This window comes from Narcine bancroftii, chromosome 7 (assembly GCF_036971445.1).
Source record: "Narcine bancroftii isolate sNarBan1 chromosome 7, sNarBan1.hap1, whole genome shotgun sequence".
In the NCBI taxonomy this organism is placed as follows: Eukaryota; Metazoa; Chordata; class Chondrichthyes; order Torpediniformes; family Narcinidae; genus Narcine; species Narcine bancroftii.
This window is the reverse complement of record NC_091475.1, coordinates 42,397,218-42,412,569: the sequence shown is the minus strand read 5'-3', so window position 1 is coordinate 42,412,569 and position 15,352 is coordinate 42,397,218. Positions and strand designations below refer to the sequence as shown.

Here is a 15,352-nt window from a genome sequence, read left to right as displayed (position 1 = left end):
TCAAAGTTGAAAGTTCAGATTTGTTGTCAGAGTATATACATTATATCACAACCCTGAGATTCTATTTTCCTGTGAGCCGGGCAGAATTTCTACAAAAAAACAATCAAGAAAAGATATGTATACAAAAGAGGGAAATAAAAATGAAGAAAGAAATTAAACAAACTGTCAAAAATAAATAGTATTCAATTATGAATAATGTGCAAAGTAAGGGTCCTTAAATAAGTGAGTTTGTTGTTCAGGAGTCTAATGTTGGATGGTAGCATCTATTCCTGAACCTGGTGGTAATGAGTCTTGTGGCACCTATACCTCTTTAGGAAGCAGTGAAAACTGAGCATGTCCTGGGTGATGCGGATCCTTGATGATGGCTGCTGTTCTCCCACAGCAGTGCATCACAGGAATATTATCAAGCCATCTACAACCCTCAACATTTTGCCAAAAGTGGAAGGATTCAAAGAATGTTGTGAGAATTCCAGATCTTTAAGTCAAGGGAGCTGGAGGTTAAAATTAAATTGGTGATACCTAAGATGCTAGGATTGGATTAGCCTTGGTTTTGATATCAGTACTTTTTTACACTGCTGTTGAAGTTGACATAACAAATGTCTCTTTAGCCAAAGAGTTTCTGAGTTCCAAGTGAGTGAAAGCTGAATATAACATGTCAATTTAGAAGAGAGGACAAAAAAAATTTGGAATATTTAATCTTTGAATGAAATGCATCAATTTTAATTTGAATGTAGGGTCATGTCCTGCAATACTAATATGTGTCAAAATAATTTATTTAATTCGGTGAACGTATTGATGCTATGATCTGTGTGAAAATACTTAATTTTACTACAAAAAATACTCTACAATATTTAATTTTCAAGTGCAGGTATGTGTTCTCGTATTTTATAGAATGTGCTTTATAGTACGTCTACTAGGCAAAGTTAAATTCTTCTATGATGCGATAAAACAAACATTTCTGTTTTCGTTTCCAGAATATGCTTGAACTACTTGAAGAAATGCCAAATGGTGTTCAACCTGAAAAAGTGCGGAATTATATCTATCAGTTAATCAAAGCAATTCATTGGTGCCACAAGAATGATATTGTTCATCGAGGTAACTATTTCAATATCTATAGCTGTGATGTAGTTTGTTTCGACAACAAGAAATGCATCCTCATCTTTGTCATCTACATTGAAGTACATACTTTTGTACTGGTTATGAAGGATAAATTAAAATTAGTGTGGTCCTCCCAGTGGCCACCCATTTCAATTCCCCATCTAATTTCCATGGTCTCATGCACTGCCAGACTGAAATCACTCACAAATTAGAGGAACAACACCTTATCTTCCAACTGGACTACCTCCAACCAGATGGTATCAACTTCTATTGCTTTTGTTTAACATTCCCCAACTCCTTCCTTTGTCACCTTCCCCCGACTTTGTCTCTCCCTTCTGTTATGGGCCCAGAGGACTCCAAAACCCAACAGCAATAGAAATTCACCAAGACAAATGGATACTAAAACAAAAGTCATTTTAAATTTTCTTTAAACATAAAAACAGGATAAAATTTTACTTATTACTATTAACTTTAACTTAACCTAACTTATCCCCCTTCTAATTCTAAGCACACATGTATGTACTGTGTACAAGTTCAGAATAGTTCTTTGATTCACAGTCCAATCTTACTTCTCATTCCTTCAAGTTCACTGGCATCAGGCAATTCTTACACTGTGCACAGAATTGTCTCTTTCTCAGCTTGCAAAACCACATGATCTTCTTAAAGCAGTAAACTGCAACCAGACAGATTGCAGCACTGGACCCGATCTTCTGAGTCAGTTCATCTGCTACTTTCAAAACAATAATCCATTACTCCACAGCATGTCCAATTAACACCTACTTGTGAAGTCTCTACAGGCAGTCTTCAAAGTTTTTGCAAAGACACTTGGAGCCTGGACTGTCTGGCTTGATCCAAGCTCTGGCATTTTTAATGAGTTCTGTTTTGTGAAGTGTTTGTTTATGACCTACACTACCCCCACAATCTATCTCCTTGAAAAACATATCTATAAACAATATAAAATATGATATAATCTGTCACAATTCCCTGTCTCGTTTTGCACAGACATGATAAATTCTCACTTCCACCCTTATATACAAATAACACATTTTGTCGGCCTGGATTCATTCTCCAGACAGCATTGTCATAGGTTATATTTTATTGTAGTTGCAGGAAATATCACTGAACTTGAGTTAATCCACCGATATTGTCCAGTCATAATCAAAAGGCAGAAGAAGAAAGGCAATTTCTGTGTGATTTTCTTTTTCCACTCTGCTTCGTCCCAAGCCTAGGTTTTAAGGACATTTGTGATGTTTATGCTGTGCTGATACTTGGATTTGATTACCATTCTTGGGACAGACAGAGATTAAATCCACTACATCATAATCTGTTGTTAGTTCTACGTCAGGTATTGAACTGAGATACTGATACTAGTGACTGGCTCATGTTTCTGTATTTTTTTTTCAAACTGAAGCAGTACCATATTTTCACGTATATAATGCACAAAAAATTTTAATGTAAAAATATTCTAATATGGCGAGCACATGCATATACTGTGCAGGTATAGTATTCTATTTGCATTTACTTGTGACAGGAGACAATATACATTCCATAGTCCCACTATCTACCACAGTTCATCTCCCGCAATGTACAACCCATTCAACTTCCCCCCAGAAGTGTCAATCACCCATTATGTAGATGATCCTCTTGGATGGTCTGTCTGAGAGGCACTTGATATGTTAATCTCCCTCATGGGATGGGTCTTGGCAATTAACATTGATAAGGTGCAGTGCCCTAGCTAGAATATCCTGTTTCTCGGAATACCATGGCACTCAGGCTAGAGATATTCCTGAGACTGCCAAGATCAAAATTTTGAATTTTGCCATTTTGTATGTACCCAATTCCTACGTTTGTCTGTAAATTCTATGCGTGTGTTTCATTGCTGCTATTACTTTCCCATGCTCGGTATAAATTGAGCATGTTGTGTATTGCTGGTGCGACTTTCCCTTGCTCGCTATAAATTATGCACGTTGTTTATTGCCGGTGGGACTTTCCCATGCTCCCTATAAATTGTGCAAGTTGTTTATTGCTGGTGTGACTTTCTCATGCCTGCTATAAATTGTGCACATTGTTTATTGCCACTACTACTTTCCTATGCCCGCTATAAATTGTGTACGTTGTTTTATTGCCGCTACTACTTTTCCACCCCACTATAAATTGTGTACGTTGTTTATTGAAGTTGTGACTTTTCCATGCCTGCTATAAATTGTGTGTGTTGTTTCAACGTGTAAAAAAAAAAAATTAATTCTTGTATAGTACGCACACGCAGATAACGTGGTGGGTTACCCATCTTGTAAAAAAAAATGCATATAATGCACTCGTTATATGCATAAAACTATCGTAATTATAAACATTTTTATGTTTATAATTTTCATTTCTCAACTTCAGCCTGAAATGAAAACAAGGCAGTTTTTAATCATATAATTTTTGCTTAAATAATCATCTGCTCAGCTTGAGAGAACTTTGAAGAATCTGTGACCAAATATAATTTTAAAAAGGTGTTCCATGGATATTTATGCAAACTGAATAGTTTCTGTGTGAGGAAATTAAAGAAACTGCAGTTGCTGCAATCTGTCATAAAACTAGAAAGCGCCAGAAATACTCAGCAAGTTATGCAATGTCCATGGAAAGAGAAACATAGTTAACATTCAGATTGAAGATGCTTTATTAGCTTATGGATAGCAGTCTTCTTGTCAGTCTTTAAGTTTGAATAATGTCTCCATCATGAATGTCTTTCTTTAAAATGAACTGCAAGATTGATGAAATGAAGGCATTTTGTCAATTTAAAATAAAGACATTTGATGTGCATTCTTGGAGTCATTTCTTCAGTGAGCTGTTAAAATAAAAAATTATTATAAATTGTCCTGTCAGTGCTTCTCATCCCTTTTTTACCCAACATAGTATGCCATAGGTGCCTTGTGGTTTGTTACAAACCTCATATAATGAGCAACAATAGGCAATGAACCAAACAGTATTTCATTTCAAAACACTAATTTTAAGCTATAGTCTTAACCTTTAAACTATCCTTAACATTAAATCTATTCTTGCTATGCGCAGATGTCTAGTGTATGTGTGTGAGATGTACCCAAACCATTACAGTCCAGGCCAAAATCCAGCAAGTTACTTCAGTTCAGTCTTTTAATTTCAGTGTTGAAGCATAGGCCTTTAAAATTTGATGCCCAGAATTAATGTTGAACTGTTGGGAAGACTGGAGTTGTGGTTGCTCCAGACTTACGAATTCTTCTTGCGTGGCCTTTCTGGAAATGTCCATACACATGAGCTGTGGTCACAACACTCCTGGTAATTTTGTAGGCAAGGCTCGAACTGGGCAGCCTCCACTAAGCTTCCAAGATCCTGGCATCGATCATAACATTTAAAATGAAGCAGTCTCTACAAGTGACTTCCACTGTTAGTCACAATCAAAACAAAGCACTTTGCTTCCCAAAAACCTTCTTGGCACAGGTCAATCCACTGAAAAGACCCAGTCATTCACAGAGCATGCTTTGCTCTGAATTCCACAAAAATGGCTGGCCAAAAGAGTTGCTTCAAAAAGCAGCTTCTCTTCAGCAGTCAGCATGGTTCTCCCTTTGCAAAATCACAATGTCTATGCAAATGTATCGAATTCTAGAACCAACTGTGGCAAGCCTTCCCTCAGTTTTTCCAATATATTGAATTGTTGCTGGGCTCTGACTTGAGATGGTGCTTGTGTGAAATGTTAAATGCTAACTAACCATTCAGTTCCTCCTGTCTATACTATGCCTTATAGTGATAATCTCATTTTACTAAAACGGGAGCTCGTAATAGTTAGTAAGGGATTACTTAAAGTAGTACATGAGTGGAGCAGAGACAACGCTGATGGAAGCGTTCTAGGAGCTGTAGGTGATGCCGGTAGAGGACCCATGATTCGGAGCCAAACAGGAGTGTGGGTATGATAACGGCTCTGTATACGCTAATCTTTGTGAGGTTTTTCAGTTGGTTTTTCCAGACACTTTTGTGTAGTCTTCCAAAGGTGCTATTTGCCTTGGCAAGTCTGTTGTCTATCTCGTTGTAGATCCTTGCATCCGATGAAATAGTGCAGCCGAAATAGGTAAACTGGTTAACAATTTTGAGTTTTGTGTGTCCGATGGAGATGTGGGGGGGGCTGGTAGTCATGGTGGGGAGCTGGCTGATGGAGGACCTCAGTTTTCTTCAGCCTGACTTCCAGGCCAAACATTTTGTCAGTTTCCGCAAAACAGGACGTCAAAGTACTCGAGATGGCAGTGGCCGACAGCATCGAATCCACGCTGCTGAAGATCAAACTGCACTGGGTAGGTCACATCTCCAGAATGGAGGACCATCGCCTTCCCAAGATCGTGTTATATGGCGAGCTCTCCACTGGCCACCGAGACAGAGGTGCACCAAAGAAGAGGTACACGGACTGCCTAAGGAAATCTCTTGGTGCCTGCCACATTGACCACCGCCAGTGGGCTGATATCGCCTCAAACTGTGCGTCTTGGCGCCTCACAGTTCGGCGGGCAGCAACCTCCTTTGAAGAAGACTGCAGAGCCCACCTCACTGACAAAAGACAAAGGAGGAAACACCCAACCCCAACCCATCCAATTTTCCCTTGCAATCGCTGCAACCGTGTCTGTCTGTCCCACATCGGACTTGTCAGCCACAAACGAGCCTGCAGCTGACGTGGACATTACCCCTCCATAAATCTTCATCCGCGAAGCCAAGCCAGAGAAAGAAAGACATGTGGAGAAACGGTTGAGAACCACTATCCTATCTGCTGGGTGACCAAGTATCAACCAGTTAATAAAAATTATTGAAGAAGAAAGAAAATGAAACTGAATGTTTCCTGTTTTGCAGTCCTATTAAAAAAAAGTTTGAAATTTAATATTTCCAATCACAATTTGTGTCAAAATTCAAGGGGACTCTTGGAACAAGTTTCAGGTTGTTTCCATTTAAAAGTGCTGCCTGACCTGCTTAGTATGTCCAGCATTTTCTGTTTCTGGATGAGTTATTTGAATAGGCATCTTTCAGTTTTAATGTAGGTATCATAATTTATAATGTTTTGGATACTGTTGAGGGGGAAGATCTACCAGGGACAAATCGTAGTGGTCAGGTCTCTGGCACAGAATGTGGCCCTTTGGCTAAGAAGTGAAAGGAGGTAGAAGAGGAGAGCTATAGTGATTTGGGATTCAATAGTTGGGCACATAAGTAGGTGGTTCTGGGAACAAGATGAAGACTACCATATGTTGCCTCGCAGGTGTCAGGGTCAGAGACATCTCGGATCAAGTCCACAGCATTCTGAAGCTGGAGGGTGAGCAGCCAGATGTTTTGGTCATCGTTGGTACCACTGATGTAGGTAAGAGTAGGGATGAGGTCCTGGAAGGAAGCTGAAAAGTAGGACCTCAATGGTGGTAATTTCAGGGTTGCTGCCTATGTTATGCATCAGTTTGGGTATTTATAGGAAGTTATGGCAAATGAATGCATGGCTGAAGAGTTGGTGCAGGGGGCAAGGGTTCAGATTTGTGGATTACTGGGATCTCTTCTGGGAAAGGTATGACCTGTACAAAAAGGATAGCTGCACCTGAAGGTGGGCGACCATTATCCTGGTGGGCGACCATTATCCAGGTGGGCAACCATTATCCAGGTGAGCGACCATTATCCAGGTGGGCGACCATTATCCTGGTGGGTGACCATTATCCTGGCGGGCAGCCATTATCCTGGTGGGCAGGTTTGCTAGAACTGTTGTGGAGAGTTTAAACTAATTTGGCAGGAGGATAGCAACCAGAATGTGAGGGCAGATAATAGAGCAGAAGGTGGAAACTATGATGCATTGTCTCGCATTTATAAGGAAGGACAGGTAGGGGAGAAAGGATAAATGTAGTCAATTGTAAGATTTGAAATATGTCTATTTCAATGTAAGAAGTATAAGGAATAAAGGAGATGAAATTACACCATGAATCTGCATATGGAATTAAAATGTTGTGGTCGTTACAGGGACTTGGCTGATGCAAGGACAGGATAGACTGAGACAGGTACCAAAGTTTAGATGTTTTAAAAGGGATAGAATGGAAACTTAAAGGGGGAGAGGGGAATGCTGTGGAGGGAATGTCTACTGAGTCGGTGTGGGTGGAAGTCAGAAATAGGAAGGAAGCATTCACTATATTGGGTGTAGTCTAAAGGCCCCAAATAGACCTTGGAACACTAACGAACAGGTAAGTAGGCAGGTTTTTGAATGGTTAAATATTGATTTGCACCCTCTTACTGCAAGAGAGATAGATGGGGCAGAATTTGTCAGATGTGTCTAAGAAGGATTCCTGACTCAGTATGTGCATCAGCTGACTAGAGGGGGGTCCATGCTGGATTTAGTACTGGGTAATAAACCTGGTCAGATGACAGATATCTCAGTGGGGGAGTATTTAGGTTATAGTGACCACAACTCCCTGAGCTTTGGGATAGCTATGGATTAGGGAAAAGCAGACAAAATGGTAAAGTGTTTGATTGGAAAAGGGATGAGGCAGGACTTGGGGGAGTAAATTGGGAACAGATGTCCTTGGGAGAAAGCACTGAATAATGTAGAAGATTTTTAGGAATAACTTGTACGGGGTTCTGGATAGGTTTGTCCCACTTAAACAGGGAAAAGATTGTTGGAAAAAAATAACTGTAGTTGACAAAACAGGTGAAGTAGCTAGTTAAGAAGAAGAAAGCATACATTTAGGAAGTGAAAAAACAGGAAGAGCTCATGAGAATTATAAAGTAGCCAGAAAAAAAAGACTTAGAAGAGCTAGAAGGGGGCATGAGCCGGACTTGGCAAGTACAATTCAGGAAAACTCAGTGTTCTATGGAGACGTGACAAACAGAAGGATGATGAGAGTGAAGGTAGGACCACTGAAGAGTAAAGGAGGCAACATGTGCCTGGTGGCAGAGGAGGTTGGAGAGGTCCTAAATGAATATTTTGCTTCAGTATTCACCAGAGAAAAGGAATTTGGTCAAGATGAGTTCAGAATAGAACAAGCTTATCTGCTGGGCCAAATTGAGATTAAGAAAGAGGAAGTGCTAGATCTTTTTAAAAACATGAGGATTGATAAGTACCAGAACTGGATGAGATAAACCTCAGGTTGTTATAGAAATAGAGGACAGAGATTGTTGTGGCATTGACAATTATCTTTGTATTGTCCTTGTCCACAGGGAAGGTGCCAAATGACTGGAGTATGGCAAATGTGGGGTCCTTGTTTAAAAAAACGGTAACATAGAATCCTGGGAACTATTGACCAGTGAGGCTTACATCAGTGATATGCAAACTATTAAGTCTGCTCATCCTCCTACACTCCAAAGAGAAAAGTCCCAGCTCTGCTAACCTTTCCCCATAAGACCTATTTTACAATCCAGATCTTCTTCTTTCTTTGGCTTGGCTTCGCGGACGAAGATTTATGGAGGGGGTATAAGTCCACGTCAGCTGCAGGCTCGTTTGTGGCTGACAAGTCCGATGCGGGACAGGCAGACACGGTTGCAGCGGCTGCAGGGGAAAATTGGTTGGTTGGGGTTGGGTGTTGGGTTTTTCCTCCTTTGCCTTTTGTCAGTGAGGTGGGCTCTGCGGTCTTCTTCAAAGGAGGTTGCTGCCCGCCAAACTGTGAGGTGCCAAGATGCACGGTTTGAGGCGATATCAGCCCACTGGCGGTGGTCAATGTGGCAGGCACCAAGAGATTTCTTTAGGCAGTCCTTGTACCTTTTCTTTGGTGCACCTCTGTCACGGTGGCCAGTGGAGAGCTCGCCATATAACACGATCTTGGGAAGGCGATGGTCCAGATAACATCCTGGTAAATCTCCTCTGCACCTTCTCCATAGCTTCCACATCCTTCCTATAATGAGATGACTAGAACTGAACACAGTACTCCAAGTATGGTCTCACCAAAGATTTGTAGAGTTGCAACATGACCTCTCTACTCTTGAAATCAATCCCCCTATTAATGAATCCCAGCATCCCATAGGCCATTTTAATTATCGTATCAACCTATGGAGTGACCTCGAGGGATGCATGGATTTGTACCCCCCAAGGTCCCTCTGTTCATCCACACGCTTAACTAACTGACCATTAACCCTATACTCTGCCTTCTGGTTTGTCCTTCCAAAATGCATCGCCTCACACTTATCCAGATTGAACTCCATCTGCCACTTTTCTGCCCAACTCTGCATCCTGTCTATCTCCTCTTGTAACCTTCGTCAACCTTCACCTCTATCCACAACTCCTCCAACCTTCGTATCATCTGCAAACTTACTGACCCATCCTTCATCCAGATCATTTATAAAAAAAATCATAAAGAGCAGGAATCCCAGAATGGATCCTTGGGGTACTCCACTAGTCACTGACCTCCAGGCAGCATACTTTCCTTCCACTACTACTCTGCTTTCTACCTGCAAGCCAAATTTTTATCCATTCAGCAAAGTTCCATTGATCTCATGACTTTCTGAACGAGTCTCTCATGGGGGATCTTATCAGATGTCTTGTTAAAATCAATATAGACCACATCTACCGCCCTACCCTCATCAATTTATTTTGTTACCTCTTCAAAAATACTCAATTAGGCTCGTGAGGCATGGCCTTCCCTTCATATGCTGACTATCTTTGAGTAGACTGTACTTCTCCAAATGATCATAGATCCTATCCTTAAGAATCCTCTCCAATAGTTTGCATAGTTCTGACAACTCACTAGTCTATAATTCCCAGGATTCTCCCTTTTTTTTGAAAATTTTATTTATCACTTGCATCAAGACCAAACAATTATTCAATTATTTATAGATAATAAAATATTATTCAATACAAGATTATACAAATTTTTTTATATTTTTCCCCCAAAACCCCCTCCCACCCAGGAGAAAAAAAAAGAAAACATCTAGACTATTTATTAATCATTAATCATATTCTCTTGATATAACTATTGTATCTCTTGATTATTGTTTGAGAGGAATGGATGATGTGGATGGGTTTTTAATTAATTTAGTTTCCAAATCTTATAAAAATTCCCAATCTGATTTCTTAAATTATAAGTAACTTTTTCTAATCGTATACAATTTTGTATTTCAGTGTTCTATCTGTCCATCATTATAAAATTTTCTGTTTTCCACGTCACTGCTACACATTTTTTTTGCTACCGCTATTGCTATAAGAAAATTTTCTTGATATTTATCCAACTTCAATTTCACATCTTCTTCATATATGTTACCAAGTAAAAATATTATTGGATCCTTTTGTATTTTTATCTTCATAATTTGTCCTAATAATATTGTTAAGAGCCCAGAGGACCCATAAACCCAGCAGCAATAGATATTCACCAAGTTGCTTTTAATTATCTTTAAACATGTAAACAGAATCACACTTATCACTACTGAATTAACTAACCTAATTCTGTATGTAATGTGTGTGTGAGTTCAGTAAAGTTCTTTGACTCACAGTCCAATCTCACTTCTCATTCCTCCAAGTTCATTGGTTGCAGGCAATTCTTATACTGTACACAAAATTTAACATTTATAAAGTTCACCAGACTTTAATTCTTGAAAGGTAAATGGTTACTGCTCAGGAAGGTTCTTGTCGGTTTTCAGAGAGATTTTTTGTTCGCTGGACACCACAACTGATTCCTTTTAATCAGCCACTTAGGGTCTTTCTGAAGAAACTTGCCCCATTAGGGATCTCCAGATGATGAACTCTGTGGTGATCTGAAAGAAAGAGATTCTTTTTTCTCTTATTTCAAATGAAAAATTGGACAGCCAGTCCTCTCCTCTTGCATGAACCACAAAGCATTTGAATAGGCTGAACTAATTACTCACAACCTGTCTTCAAAATGGGGTTTTCCACAAGCTTGCCACCATATCCTGTTCCAGTCCTAGCTGCTGCTGCTGAATGTCAAACTGTAGAACCGATCTCTCTCTCTCTCTCTCACAGAGAAGAAGCCTGTTTGACTCTCTCTGCTTGCAAAACCACATGACCCTCTTAGAATGGCAAGTTCCATTCCAGACAGGCTGCAGCTCCAATAAGTTATTTCATTTGTTGTCTTTTTGTAAACAACAATCCATTAGTGAAGTCTCTTGGACACTCTCCAAAACTCTTGCAAATGCTCTGGGGCTGACATGTCTAGTCTTTTAAATAAGATCTGTTTTAAAATGTTTGTATGTGACCTACACTAAAAAACCTGCCCCAATTTATCTCCCAAAAACATATCTATATACAATACAAACACAACATAATCTGTCACAAAATACTCAAAATCTTTCTAAAATTTTTCCACTGACCAAACTGAGTGTACAAAGGTCCCTACTTCCTTATTACATCTAAAATATTTATCAGAATAATTTGAGTTTAATCCTTTTTTTATATGGAATATAAAAAAATTAAGGTAGAAAATTATATTGTACCATTTGAAATCTAATAATAATTGTCTCTTGGCACAATCTTGACCAAACTTCTTGAATTTGTATATTTAGATCTTTTTTCCATCTTTGTTTTGATTTATTTAATTCTTTTTTTTCCTTAGTATTGTTGTAATTTTATATACAAAATTGTAATAAATTTCTCAATAACTGTATCTGTAATTAAATATTCAAATTGACTCTGTTCCGGCAGTCTTAAACTCACACTCCCATTTCCCTTTTAAATATATTTTCACTTGATAGTATAAAAAAATTGTATTATATGGTATTTCCTATTTCTCTTTGATTTGTTAAAAAATCATTAAAAAAAATCTTTCATTTTCTGTATACCTTTACCAGATATTAAAAAAGGATTATTCAAAGTAAAAGAAGCTAATTTTGTTTTAACAATATCTTTGGTATTTGATAATTTTTAATTCCTCTTTCCATATTTCCTACCTTAAGCAAATGCTTTAATATTGGTACTTCTGCTTTCTTTTTCAATAACTCATTATTTCATTTATACAAAAATACTCTGGGTTGATTTCTCCTATTTTATTCATTTCAATATGAATCCATGCTGCTTTTACTCCAATTTGATAACAGGAGGAAAAGAATCTTAATTTGGCTGCTTTGTATTAATATTTAAAATTTGGGGGGGTAATCTTAATCCTCCTTGTTCAAATTACCAAGTCAGTCTTTCCAGAGCTACTCTTGGCATTTTATCTCTCCAAATAAATTTCCTTATATTTTTATTTATCTCTTGGAAAAACTTCTCTGATATCGGGATGGGTAGTGATTGAAATAAATACTGTATTCTTGGAAAAATGTTCATCTTGACACAATTTACTCATCCTATTAAAGTTATTCCTCAATTTTTTTAATAGTAATATGTAATTCAATTTAAATAAATAATTTAAATCTCTATTTATTTTTATTACTGAATTAACATAGGTAATTGCTTCTTTTTGCCATTTAAATTTTGTAATTTTTTTAAATTTTTTTTTTTTTTAAATTTTTTATTTTTCACACCATAAATCACATTAGCCATGATATACACTATTTCTTTTTCACACATATACAGTGACTTTTAATTTTTTTTAAAAAACTTCATGTATAATCCATATCAACCATAGGCATCATTTCACTCTTATCAACATTTACTTTATAACCTTATACTAAACCATATTCGACTAATCTTACATTTAATTTGCACAATGATATTTCTGGTTTTGTTAAATAGACTGTAACACCATCTGCAGATAAACTAATTAATGTTGTCTATTGTCTATCTCAAAACCTTTAATGTCATTGTCTCTTCTAATTATTTTCACCAAAGGTTATGGCCAAAACAAAAAAAAATGGTGATAACGAGCATACTTGCATATATGATCTTTCTAATAAAAAAGACTTTGATATTTACCTATTTGTGACCACTTTAGCTTTTGCTTTTATCCAATCTATAAAAACAGCCGGAATTCCAAATGTACTAAACATCTTCAATAAAAAAAATCCCATTCTAGTCTGTAAATACTTTTTCTGTGCCTAACACATCTGCTACTGCTGGTTTCTTTTCTTTTTGTGCTGCACTTAATAAACTCATAAATTTAACTATATTATCTACAGATCTATTTTTAATAAAACCTGTTTGATCTATATTTATTAATGTTGGTAAATATTTAGTTAATCTATTAGCTAGTAATTTAGATACAATTTTATAATCTGTATTTATAATCTGTATTTAATAACGATATAGGTTTATAAGAGAAAGGTTGTAAAGGATCTTTCCCTTTTTTAGGAATAACTTATTAATGCTGTTTTTTTAAAAATATTTTGACAGATCATGTGATTCTCTCATTTGATTTAATACTTTCAAAAATACAGGAGTTTATAATTATTTAAATTCTTTATAACACTCCAGAGGAAAACCATCTTCTCCTGGAGCTTTATTATTCTCTAATAACATCAGAGTCTCATACACTTGTATCACAGAAAAAGGATTAGACAACTCTAATTTTTCTTCCATATTTAACATGGGTAATTTAACTTGTGATAAATATTTCTCTTTTTCATCTTTCAGGGATTCTGATTGATATAATTTTTTGTAAACATTTCTAAAATTATTTATTTCTTGTATCTTATAGGTGATTTGACCAGTTTCCTCTTTCATTGCAACTATTGTTCTTAATTGTTCAATTTTTATTTGCCTTGCTAATACTTTGTGAGCGCATTTAAGATATACTTAGGCACATAGACGAAAGCAAAATAGAGGGTTATGAAGTAGGGAGGATTTAGTTTTCTTAAGGTAGATATATATTGGTCAGCACTACATCATGGGCCTAAGGGCCTGTACTGAGTTATGTTCTATGACCACCTTGTCCTGGGTCTGTGACAGCAAGGATATGCTTTCCAGTAATGTGCTAGTGTAATAAATAATGTGGATGACAGTTAACAATTAGATCCTGCATTTATTGTTTTGGCATTTTTAATTCACTTCCAATTTATCATTTTTAATAACCAAAATTACCTGACTTTGGCTAAAAATATTCCAGAAGCACCTCTTCTCAAATGAAAATTTAAAAAAAATTCTTCCTCTTTTCTAGATGAGAGGAAAAATTAATTCCACAATATTCTTGATCAATTTAATGCAGTGATTTTAAAGAATTGGATGTCATATTACATTTTTTTAATAAGACCAAGTTAACTAACTGTAATTTGTTTTGCCTTAGATATCAAACCAGAAAATCTTCTGATCAGCCACAATGATATGTTGAAATTGTGTGATTTTGGTAAGTTTTTTACAATTTATATGCAATATTTCTACATTAAACTAACACCTGATTCAGAGAGTTTATCCTCATCATTCAGGCTATAATATTTTTGGTTGTTAAATAAGCAGCTTCCATTATGTATCTAAGGTACAATTGCAATTTGCCATGTATTAAATAAAAAAAAGTGTTGTCCATTCATGGAAGGAGATCATGAAGCAGATGACCAAAAATGTTCGAAGAGCCTCTTATAAATGTAAGAGCCAAGATGAGATCTGGGAATACATATACATAGTTTCCTGAAGATGGCATCACATGTGGCCAGGGAAAGAAAACATTCTTTAGCCTTTATAAATCAAAGTATTGAGTATAGGAATTGGAATGTTATGTTGAAGCTATTTAAGTCATTAGTGAGGCCACACTTAGAAAGTTGTGGGCAGTTCTGGTTGCCCAGCAGCAGGCAAGGTATCAAGAAGATTGAAATTGTGCAGAGAAGATTTAATAAGATGTTGCTGGGTCTTCAGGGAAGGGTTACTGGGAAAGATTAAACAGGTTAGGACTCTACTCCTTGGAATGAAAAAAAGATGAGGGGAGACTTTATAGAGGATTACAAAATTATGAAGGGTATAGACAATAAATGTGAGTAGGATGTTTCCACTTATATTGTGGAAGATAAATATGAGAGGACATAGCTTTAGGCAAAAAGGAGTGAGGTATAAAAGGAACATTAGGGGAAAGTTTTTCACTCAGAGAGTGGTAGGAGTGTGGAATGAGCTGCCATCTGATGTAGTGAATGTAATTTCAATCTTGAGTTTTAAAAATAAATTGGATAAATACATGGACAGGAGAGGTTTGGAGGGTTATGGAATGAGAGTAGGTCAGTGGGACATTAGTTTTATCGGTCAGCACAGACCAGAAGGATTGAATGGACTATTTTATGTGATGTAACATTCTATGGTTCTATAAGAGGCGTCTTTAATTTATATAAAGGTAAAGGTTCCATTATTGTCACATAATGCAACATTTAGAATGTAACATACATGAAATTCTTTAACTTTTGTCTTCTGTAAGTCAGACAAAGAGTCTCCACTTTGTCT

The 15,352-nt window shown here is 37.0% G+C and overlaps 1 protein-coding gene across 16 annotated transcripts in view; it reads left to right on the top strand.

The window, feature by feature from the left end:
• cdkl5 (cyclin dependent kinase like 5) overlaps nt 1-15,352 on the top strand; it is a 168,465-nt gene that overhangs the window by 76,606 nt on the left and 76,507 nt on the right. For 15 of the 16 annotated variants that reach the window (XM_069889827.1, XM_069889815.1, XM_069889825.1 and 12 more), the window contains 2 exons: nt 975-1,095; nt 14,217-14,276. In XM_069889827.1, coding sequence (XP_069745928.1) covers nt 975-1,095; nt 14,217-14,276 — 181 coding nt within the window. Of the gene's footprint in view, nt 1-974; nt 1,096-14,214; nt 14,277-15,352 lie in introns of those variants that run through there. The other variant, XM_069889831.1, reaches the window with a different exon arrangement.